We start from the raw sequence: 11,746 nt of genomic DNA on the forward strand, positions 1-11,746 counted from the left end.
AAATCTGATCATAGACCACTCTTATTATCGCTTATGCCTAATGTTCAGTCTTCCTCTAAAAGACTTTTTCGTTTTTTAGCAGGTTGGATTGAGCATCTGAGGTTTTCTAAGTTTGTTAAGGAGAACTAGAAGTTCATGGGGGATATGTCAACAACTCATGCGACTTTCACTAAACAAGTTAAAGAATAGAATAAGGAGGTTTATGGACACATTATGCATCAGAAGTACTTTTTGAAGAAGAAGCTGGATAATGTTCAAAAGGCGATTGATCGAAGGAGCTCGGCTCTGTTGAATCAGGTCGAGTTAGAAATTCGTGAAGAACTAGAGTCAGTATTACATCATGAGGAGCTTCTATGGAGACAGAAGGCTAGATGTGATTGGCTTGTTTTTGGTGATCGTAATATAAGGTTTTTTCATAGGAGAACTTTGCATAGAAGAAAGCATAACTGTATTGTGGCTCTGAAAAATCAAGCAGGGGAGTGGGTCACTGATGAAGATGAATTGAAACAAGAAGCAGTTAGCTTTTATAGAAATCTTTATGGGGAGTAGACTAGGGATACCGATAATCCTGGGTGTGGTAATTTCCCGTCTCTTAGGCAAGAAGATATCCAGTTCCTAGTAGGCCTGTTTCTAATGAGGAGATTAAAAAGGCTTTTTTTGATATGAAGCCTTTAAAAGCTCCAGGCAATGACGGAATTCATGCTATTTTTTACCAAAGCAAGTGGGAGTTTGTGGGCCTTTCAGTTTGTGAATAGGTCAAGAGGATTTTTTCTGGGAAAAGCATTGATCCAGACCTCAATAACTCTCTTATTGTTCTTATTCCTAAAGTGTAGCATCCGGAATGTTTCTCGCAGTTTCGCCCTATTAGCCTTTGTTCGGTGCTTTACAAGCTTGTGATGAAGGTCATTGCTAACAGATTTAAATTGGTCTTTCCAAGGATCATAGGACCTGAACAAGCAGGATTTGTTGCCGGAAGGAATATAAACGACAATATCATCATTACTCAAGAAGTCATTCACTCTATGAAGAATAAGCAAAAGAGCAAAAGATGGATGGCCATTAAAATTGATCTCGAAAAGGCCTATGATCGTGTTAGTTGAGATTTTATTGATGCTTCTTTATAGGCTGCAGGTATTCCTAACTTTCTTCGTATTGTTATCATGTCAATTATTTCTGGTTCTGCTATGCAGGTACTTTGGAATGAAGTGCCAACCCAAAAGTTCAAACCAGCAAGAGGAGTTCATCAAGGATGCCCATTGTCACCCTATCTTTTCATACTTTGTATGGAGTAGTTAGGGCATGGTATTCACGCGGCCATAGTTGATGGTAGATGGTTGCCCATTCGACTCACTAGATCAGGTCCTCTCTATCTCATCTCTTTTTTGCAGATGATTTGATTATTTTTAGTCAGACAAAAGAACAGCAGGCACAAATCATGAAGGAAGTTTTAGACACCTTTTATGGTTTTTTCGGGGCATAGAGTTAATCTTCAGAAGTCAAACATGGTGTTTTCTAAAAGGGTGGATGAGGACGTTCAAAGGCGTATAAGCGGATTACTTGGGTTTCAGGTGGTACAGAATCTTTGTTCATATTTAGGGGTTCCTCTCTTTCATGAGAAGGTTACTAATAATACTTTGCACTTTGTTGTCGATAAAGTGCGGAGTAAACTGAGTAGTTGGGATGCTCGGCAACTCTCTCTTGCTGGTAGAATTACTCTAGCTCAAGCGGTCTTATTTTCAATCCCGAGCTACTTCATGCAATCGATGCTGATCCCGAAAGGTTTGTGTGATGAGATTGAAGCTATGGTTAGACAGTTCATTTGGGGGTCTACTAACGCTAGTAAAAAAGATTGTTCTAGTAAGCTGAGAGTCGATATGTCAACCTAAGGCACATTGTGGGCTGGGTGTGAGGGCTCTTCGTGATCATAATATGTCATTCATTATGAAACTAGGTTTCAAATTAGTGACTGACTATTCTTCGTTATGGGTAAATATGCTTCGGTCCAAAAATGGGGTTCAAGATGGGTTACCTGAGTCTTTATCGAGGGGGCGATGCTCTTTCTTATGGAGATCTTTGTCGAAGATTTGGCTGCTTATTCGGGAAAATTTGCTCTAATCAGTTGGAGATGGGCGTAAAATAAACTGCTGGAAGGATTCGTGGGTGCCTAAAGTGGGACCCTTATCTAAAAATTAGTTTGAACTATTAACTTGGATATGGATTGTCCCCTTAATGACATGGTCATGGAGAACGGGATTGGAATTTGGACTTCTTTTACCTTTGGTTATCTGAAGACATTATTCAGAAGATTATTGGAATTCCACCACCCCAATCAAATTCAGGTTCGGACAGAATTATTTGGGAGGGAACTACATCTGGTGGTTTTACTGTTAAAAGTGCGTATAATAAACTTAGAGAAGATTCTTGGCCTAGAAAGGAGGATGTTTGGAAATTACCTTGGAAGTATATTGGACCACAAAAAGTTAAAGTGTTCATTTGGCTTGTTCTTAAACATCGTTTACTCACTAATGTTAAAAGAATACGAAGAGGTTTGGGCTCTGACACTGCTTGCGGTACTTGTGGTCATCATTATGAGAATATCCTTCATGTGCTTCGGGACTGCAGAACGGAAAAGGAAATTTGGTTGCAGATAATCCCTATAGGTAAACGATCTGCCTTTTTTTGCAGTATCTCTTCATGATTGGATGGAGCTTAATTTACAGAACCAGCATGCCTTAACACCAGATAGTGGAGTCAATTGGTCTTGTTTGTTCAGGATTATCATCTAGCGCCTGTGGAAAAATCAGAACCTTCGTATATTTCAATGCCTTTCTTGGAGTACTGATGATGTGATCAAAGCCTCATTATGTTGGGCGAAACAGTGCGTTTCAATATCCAGATTGGAAGGCACCAAACCCCTATGGACTGATTTTGTTCCTGACTCTCTGGATAATTGGGTCTTTATGAACACGGATGGATCGGTTAATTATGAGAATATGTTTGCTGCAACTGGAGGGCTTCTACGGGATTAGAAAGGAGCTTGGATCATTGGTTACACGAGGTATTTAGGAATTTGTGAATTTATTGATTCAGAATTATGGGGCATTCTAGATGGGTTCCAAATTGCCCTTGACCATGGTTTTTGGAAGGTTACCATCCGAACAGACAGTCTTGAAGCGGTAAACCTTATTCAAGAAGGAGTTCGTAAAGGTTCTAATTCAGCTTTAATTATGAGAATTATTTTGCTGTTAAAACAATTGAATCATTGGAATCTTCAACATATCCCAAGAGAAGAAAATGGAATTGCTAATAAGATTGTCAAGCTCAAGAGAGATAGGGTACCAGGATTGCGGTTTTTAGACCAGGACAATGTATTGAGTGTTTTAAATGTTTGATTTTGAGTTGTAATTTCCTTTTTGTTACCCAAAAAAAATTTAAAATTTTGATGGCAACTAGTTCATGTTGATTTTATATTGATAACATCATATTAAGGTTAGGGTTAGGGTAAGAGAACAAAAGTATGTTTCATCTATTCAAAAAAAAAAATTAAATAATAATCATATAATCAAAAAACATATATGTTATCATAGTGACAAATTTGAAATATTTTAAAATACAAAACATGTATGGAACCAAACTGTCTGTGTAATCCAACAAATAATTTTAGAATTATAAAATATTGAAAGAATAAAAATAATTTAAAATATAAAAATTAATATGAAGTATATGTAAATTATCGTAAGTTTAATATTTTAGTATTTTATTAAAAATAAAAATACGATGTTTTTAAAAATTAATGGTCAAATTCGATTCTTTTGAAAAATTGAGAGTTACATTGAACTAAAAAAATAAAAATCAAATTAATTAAATATTAAGAACTTAATTTCTAATTATGCTAAAATAAAATTAAATAAAAGCTATAAGTCAATCCAGTTCGGGCAGTCTTGTGCATCAAAAATTGTCTAAACATCATCTTCGGTTTTATGTTTCCTTTTATGTTTGTTTAAAATGCGCAATTCCTTGTACTTCTCCATAATTCAAGATTTAGCTTTTTTATTTTCAGAGTTAAAATTCAATTTTTTATTTAAAAATTTTAATTCAATTTTTATTGTTGTTAGTAATTTTCATAAAATTGTCAATCTGTTTATTTTCTATTAATTTATACAAAATTAGATAAGAACGATCTAATCAAATTGGTACCTTTTGATAGAAAATACTCACAATATTAATTATAGGATTGATATTTTAAATTCAAAAGTAAGATGACTTAATTTTAACTTTTAAAGTCAAAGTAGAGAGACTAACCACACATCTTTAACTTTTTCTCATTCTTTTAAAAGCTTTCATTCACTATTTCAATTCTAAACTATACTTTCTTTTCATTTTGGTATACTCCAAATTTACGAATAATACTATGGCATATTTTAATTTTTTAATTCAAAATTTTAACTGGGCTATATACTTTTGGACCAATGGAATTGTGTCGCGTGTATTTGTTTTTTCAAGCTATTAAATTATTTTAATAAAATATTTTTATTAAAATGAAAAATATGTTATTTTTAAATATTTTTCCGAAGCATTTTTTTTTTTAAATCTCACTCTTCCTCACAAGTCCTTTTAGTCTAAATCATTCACCATTCACGTCAATTCATAGTTCTCCTTCAAAATTGATAGAATGATCAATGACTCACAATTATACAATTTCAACACTTCTTTTATGCATTTTTCAATTGTTATTTTCATTTAATTGAGATTTTTTTAAAAACTTTAGTAATAATTTTAACTTAAAAGATAGACGCAGGACACATTTTCATTGACAGAAGTATCTGTCTTTTTTTTAAGATGATTTAAATTTTGAACTAAAAACAATAACTCATGATATTTTTACATACCAAGCTCGACTTAAAAAATTTAAATATCAAAATGTATACTTAATAAAAAAAGGATTGTATGAAACAGAGATATTATCCCTTTCCAATAGTTTAATGCCAAATAAACAATTTCATTCTGAATTTCATAATTTTTATTTAGATTTGATTTTTTTCAAGATGAAAATCCTGAAATTTAGGATGAAAATAGTGATATATAATTAAATTATTGGAAAAGAAATACAAATGTCGTGACGTCCATGTTTCATACCACAGTTTCCCTACATAAGAACTCTAATATTGAATTAGTCCTTCTTAAAATGTGGGTCCAACTATGCTATTTTTGTTAGAAGGAAAAGAAACTGTATTACTTGGTTACCATGCACATGAAAATTCACCTGCGTATACAAGATTAACAGGAAAAGAAATTCAAACCTTATTATTATTATTATTGTTGTTGTTCAGAGCTTCTAATGACGACGGAAAGAAGAATAAAAAGTTAATTTTAACATCTTCTACCAATGCATTCATCAAACTACCCCTCATATCATTATATCCCATTGGACTATAACAGTAGTAACAAGAGAATGTATTTTGCTATTCTGGTACCAATTGTGCTTCCTCACAGCTAAAATGATGCACTACATGTATCTCAGACAACTTGGCCACCTTAACCTAGCTATCCTGCCACTGGAAGATTCAAATTTTACCATCCAGAAAAGGGAGTATGTGAGTGGAATGACAACTCTGTATGCATATGTAAAGTTTTATGGCAACCAAAAGTGAGGTATAAAAATTCCCCATAATGAATAGGGACAACTTCCATTAGAGCCAATGAACAAACCATATATGTAAATAAACTAACCTCGAAAGAACACTTCAATTTCCTATCCCAGGTTTTAAGCCTGGCTTGTCATTTGGTAGAAGCTTGTACACATAGAATGCCGCCACCGCACCACTGCACATGATAGCAGCTTTTCAGAGAAACTTAAAACTTTTGTTTACCGCAATAAAGAAAGCCTTCGCGAACTAAAATTTAGTGAAGAATCCAAATGAAAAAGGAAAAGAAGAAAAAAAGGAACCGCATTATATATATCACAGGAGCGTATGCTAATGAGAATATTAACACATGCAGGCAAAACTAAAATTTTCATGCAATAACAAAAGAACAAGAGAGAACAAACATTTGCAGAGGACTTGAAAGAAGCAAGGTAAAGGATCAAACTGTAACCTAATATAGTATTCATTCCTTCGTTTATACCAACATTAACTTTTAGCGCCCTATAATCATATTTTAGAGAACCAAGGCTGAAAACTTATGGTCATCAATGTCACACACAGTCTAGTTTCCATGTATAGATAACGGAAAATTAAAATGTTACAAGAACTTTATGAACCTGACTAAGGTTGTGAGAAAGGTGCCCAGAGTTGATGTCTGCAAAAAAGAATAATAAGAACATAAATCAGAAGCTGAGAACAAATTTGGTGAGGAATTAAAAACAATAAGGAAAACAAAAGGTTATACATAGAGATAGAAGCCCCACCTGAATCAGTGAGCTTAACGCCCTAAAAAATAAGACAGATGAGATGACTGCTAAAAATATTGTCCGGTTAGTAAACATAAAAGATGGTATTTTGATCCTATTAAGGATGTAAAAATTCAAAATTAAGAAAAAGGTTAACAACCTGCTTGCCCTTTGATGGCAAGAGGAGAAGACTGTCCTCCTTTGTATAATTTTAAGCTTGATACACTTGATGCTAAAAGAGCTCCACCTAGAATAACACCGAACCTAATTGCAGAAACACTCCCTGTCAACATGAAAGAAAGGAATCCCCCGGCTGAAAGAATGATACCTGCCAAACCCAAAAACGCACAAAAGAAATTTAAAGTTTCTGTTTATGTAATTCAACTTTTTCAAATAATGCTTTCATAAACCGGTGTAGAATTGAAAATTGACAGGCATGGTAGGGATAAAATTCACTGATTGTGTTTATGAATATGAAAAATTCCGATACCATAAGGTATGCCGACGTGAAAGTCAAGAACTTTGGAAATGTCATTGAAATCATCGGCAGAGGAATAGTACGTTCCGACAATTTCTTTGACTTGTGGAGGGGAATTCTCGGCTGCCGTTGAGAGGTAAACTTTGCCTTCTTCACTGGTTTCTTTTACTATTTCAATCAGATCGTTTCTGGCCTTTTCTGCTTGAATCTTAAGCTGCTCCGAAGTTTCTTTCAGAGTAACCAAAGCTTTCTTGGAGTAAATCTCGTAAGCTTCTTGGGACACGTTCTGCATCTTCAAGGCTTGTTCTTTGAAAGCTTCTAAAGCTCGTTGCCATGCTTCATTTGATGATTCTTCATTCTTTTCTCTCTCCACTTCTATTTCCGAATGCTTCTAAAAGAAATTCAAAAGTTGAAAACCATATTATTAGCAAAATTCAAAATAAAAGGATTTATTTGAATCAAAAGAAAATTGCAAGTTATAAAAGGTCATTTGAATTTCAACTCACTGATTCCTCGTGGGAAGCTGCGAAAGCGACAACAGATTGGCTGAAGGAAAGCCGCCGATCGAGTGGGCGAAAACTTAGGGCTAAACCTCTAGGAGCGGCGAGAGAGACTCTGCGGCCAGAAGTGGGCTTGAGCCGTAGAGACGGCGACAAACACGGTGGCAACGGAGAAGCGGAAGCACGGCTAAGTGTCTTCAACGGCAGCAAGGCGCAGGTAGGGTTAAGACTTTTGATCGAATACATTTTCTCTATTACCAGTTTTCCTAGCAGTAAGCTAAGCTAAAGCGAAGAGAAGAGAAGAGGAGAGGGGGCTGTCTCTATTCGTTGCTTTCAATTGAATAAATGGATGTAAAACGACATCGGTTTAAAGAAAACATTGTTTTGCCCGGGAAATAGGAAGTTGGAAGTTGGAAGAAACCGTTTCGATGCTATGCGATGCTTTGTTGACACGTAAATTGCTTTGAAATGTATATGAGTCGGCCCCACAGAATCACAGTCGAAGCTTCAATATGGTACATGAAAACTACGTGGTTCTCTTCTCTTTCCAATTCTTATGAATTTATCATCACTCAATACTGTGATTATCAACTCTCCGCCGTTGGATGCTGTTTAACTTTTTCTCTTCTGTTGATAAATTGGATTGTCTAGTTGTTGTTCCAGTTAGTTTTTCATTATACTCTTTTATCATTAAATTTTGGGTATTACATAATTTAAATAAAAGAAAAAAATTATTATTTTAGAATTAATCTTTTAATATAAATGTGGCTAATCTAACATCATTTTAATTAATTGTTTCTAAATTCAACGCCTCCAAACATTCCAAATCCCTTCTTCTTCACCATCATCCCAACAAACTTCACCACCACAACTTTTGCTACTGCTACTGGCTTCTGCCGATTTCGACTCGGTTCGTTTTGAACCACCAAAGTACCCCTTAGCTCCACCACTTTTCTTCTTGCTTTCAGCTACCCCATCTTCAAAAGCATCTATAATCTCGTGTATCAATTACCGGCTGGCGATGACTCCCACCTCACCCAGTAGCTCATGTAGCACCTGAAACAGTCACAGGTAAAAAGAGGTGGATGGTCATGATCGTTGCCGCTGCTTAAGCTGATGCTTCTTTTAGTCGGATATTTGTGGGTGTTTTTCCGGTGGGTTGAGAAGTCGCTGAAATCGTTGTTAGCACAAGAGATGAGATAGGCCCAAGGGAAAATTTTGGTTAGGAGCGAAATTAAATTATAATTTTTATTATAATAAAAATATAACATTTAAAAAATTAAATCAAAAAATTATTATTATTAAGGATTAAAATATAATTTTATTTTTATTAATTTAAAATTTTAAAATACCAAAATGAATTTTTTTTATTTTAGGGGATGGAACGCTGCCAACCCTCTAAATTAGCCCCTAGATAAACAAAGAGGAAAGGGCAACCGCAAGGGTTAAGATCATGTTCGGAAGGAAAGATAGATGATCGAAGGTTCTACTAAAAAGGGCCCTGAACAAATCAAGGTTAAACCTCATTTATAAGACTAAAATGATTTTTTATTATATTTAAATTATGTGAAAAAAATAAAAAATTTAGAAATAATTTCACAAGAAGATTTTTCTTTATAATTTTAATGGGGTGATCGAAATGATCAAATTATGTAATATAGGTGTCCAAATTATAAAAAAATTTGAGTGCTTAAAATGAAAATTTTTGAAAGTTAAGATAACTATTTGTATTTACCTTAAAAAGTTTTATCCTATCAAACGTTCCTAATCCAGTTCTTCACGATATTAGACGTTCTTAATTTAATCCCTTGAATGTAAAAAAAAAAATTAAAGTATCCATCTGATCATATATCGTCACTTGTCATAAATTGATATTAGAATGACATCATTTAAAAACCCAAAAATCTTAAATATATATAATTATAAAAATAAAAAATATAATCAAATTTTTAAAATATATATAAAATTTGTTAGAATTTAAAAAAATGGTAAAAATTATAAAAAATCAAAATTATTAGAAATTATAAAATATTGTAAAAAGAATTTAAAAATTATTTAAAATTTAAAAAATTTATTGTTTCTTGAAATAAACTTCGCTAATCACATTTAAAATAATAAAAATTCAATATAAAAATTGTTTATAATTAAAAATACAATTGATTTCTATAAAATTTGTATTTTAAAATATTAAAATTTAATATAAAATTGAATAATTTTATTGAAATACTTTTAAAATACATCAATTTTTAGTACTTTACTAATGTTACTGATAGCAAGTTTATTTGACTCGACTCTCTATCTAATGTATGGAGTAAGATTCATTCATCCATCATCATGTACATATTCTTTTTGTTTTAAACCAAAATTTTTTAGAGTAGTCAAACACTGAACAATAGTAGTGGACTTACGAAGAACTGTGATATATTTTGATATTTTTGAACATTTGATTTATAAATTTGATCATAAATATTAAAAATTCAAAAAAACTAAATTAAAATATTTTAAGGCAACAAATGCACATGCTAATATTTATATATTTACTTCACTTTTAATATTTTTATTTATGAATTAAGACATTGGTTTAGAGACAAATAATTTGTATTGAAAATAATATAAAATATTTAAAATTACTAAAAATATTATTTAATTGAAATAAAATTATTTTTATTGTTTAAATAATTAAAAAAGTATCTAAATATAATTATTATTATAGGTGGTATCTTTCCAAGTGGTGACAATCTTATGTTGAAGTTTTAGTAAGTTGATTTATAAAATTTTAAAAAATTAAAAATCTAATATATTTAAATAAAATTATTAAAGGTGTAAAAATTTAATATATTTTATTTTTTCTTTTCAATTTTAAATATTTTCTTCAAGACCATTTATAAATAAACATGATTTTATTTCCATTGGTATCTTTGGTGTTTTGTTGAAAATAATCAATACCTAAATCTAAAAGTATTTTTGTAATGGCTCAACATATCTATATATATATACATATATATATATATATTATTTTTATTCATATTGTATTTCAATTAAAGTATTTTAATAAATAGTTTTAAATTTTATTAAGATAATATTTTAGAATAATATATCTTAATTTATTATTTATTAAAAAATTAATAAAACATATGTTTCAGTTATTCTTAATTTTAATAATTTAAAATTATAAAAGATAATATTTATAACACCCCAATCAAGTAAATGATACTCCATAGATATCTTAGGCCTTATTCTTTTCTTTATTTTTCAGCAACCTATGATCAAAATTGTCGTAACCATTTTTTGGAAAAACGAGAATCGACCTGGATTTTGAAAATGAAAACGAAAACTGGGAGTCGCCACCAACCCTTTTTTATGAGGTGTGGTCGGGTCACCTTAAATTAATCATTTTAATAAAAGTTAAGATTTACTAAAACGATAATTTTTGGTCTACAAAAATCAGAAAATGAGTTCGGGAGTCGGTTACGCACGAGAAAGGATTAGCACCCTCGCAACGCCCAAAATTGGTACCTAGTTGATTAATTAGTGTCTTTGTTGTCGAAAACTTGAAAACTTGAAAGACTTTGAAATACGATCCCTTTTTGCAAAAAATGCTCAAATGTTAAAGACCTTATTGTCTCGAAGTAATAAAACACCATGTCCAGTAAGTTAGGACACGGCATCTCGAACTTGAGAACAAGCTTGCCTTTATTTAAAAATTGTGTATTTCAAAGGATATTCGGTTAGTCGGGTGAACGAGGAAAATCGAAACCCAGTAAGTTAGGCACGCTCTCAATTTCCAAACGCCGAATATTGCCTTTACTTGCAAAAATCTTATTTCGAGATAACAAAATGTCATACCCGTGAGTTAGGGCACAACACCTCGTATCTCCGAGAATAAACATTTTTCAAAACTCGTATTGCGATTTAAAGAGTAGTCCGTTATTTAGGTTAAACGAGAAAAACCGAAACCCAGTAAGTTAGGGCACGATTATCTCGAATAACCAAATACGGAATATCATTTTATGAAAGAATTATTTTAAGGCATTAAGTAAAAACATAATGTAATTTATAGTAATACATAAAAGCGATTATGATATTAATAATAACGATAATAATGAGTGATAATAACGAGTAATTATGAAAAGATGACGAGAAGCAAGGTTAGTAATACGTAAATATAAACAAATGCGTGAGAAAAATGAAATGATCGAATACATAAGTAAATTAACGAATAAATGAATATAAAGATGGCGAAATAAAATGATAATGATAGCGGTAATAATAATATAAAAGCGCATACATATACGTATCAAGGTACCTACGTAATAATAGAAGTAATAAGAAATATAAAATATATATACATAACAATAATAGTACGATATTAAAAGA

At 31.9% G+C, this 11,746-nt stretch overlaps 1 protein-coding gene across 1 annotated transcript; it reads right to left on the reverse strand.

The window, feature by feature from the left end:
• Window positions 1-5,277: 5,277 nt before the first annotated feature.
• Window positions 5,278-7,752, reverse strand: LOC108488609 (protein FATTY ACID EXPORT 3, chloroplastic-like). Its single transcript, XM_017792896.2, has 7 exons — window positions 7,376-7,752; window positions 6,882-7,260; window positions 6,552-6,719; window positions 6,410-6,456; window positions 6,263-6,300; window positions 5,731-5,823; window positions 5,278-5,555 (listed from the first exon to the last, which is right to left on the reverse strand). Exons 1-6 carry the CDS (start codon window positions 7,613-7,615, stop codon window positions 5,745-5,747), a joined length of 951 nt encoding a protein of 316 aa, XP_017648385.1. The 5' UTR covers window positions 7,616-7,752; the 3' UTR covers window positions 5,278-5,555; window positions 5,731-5,744.
• Between the last annotated feature and the right edge of the window lie 3,994 nt (window positions 7,753-11,746).

Source organism: Gossypium arboreum, chromosome 10 (genome assembly GCF_025698485.1).
Source record: "Gossypium arboreum isolate Shixiya-1 chromosome 10, ASM2569848v2, whole genome shotgun sequence".
Lineage (NCBI taxonomy): Eukaryota > Viridiplantae > Streptophyta > Magnoliopsida > Malvales > Malvaceae > Gossypium > Gossypium arboreum.

Coding starts and splice junctions, on each gene's coding strand:
- LOC108488609 (XM_017792896.2), bottom strand. CDS start 7,615: ATGTATTCGATCAAAAGTCTTAACCCTACCTGCGCCTTGCTGCCGTTG. Junction 6,720..6,881: donor TCACGTCGGCATACCTTATG/GTATCGGAATTT, acceptor TGGGTTTGGCAG/GTATCATTCTTTCAGCCGGG. Junction 6,457..6,551: donor TGCCATCAAAGGGCAAGCAG/GTTGTTAACCTT, acceptor TATTTTTAGCAG/TCATCTCATCTGTCTTATTT.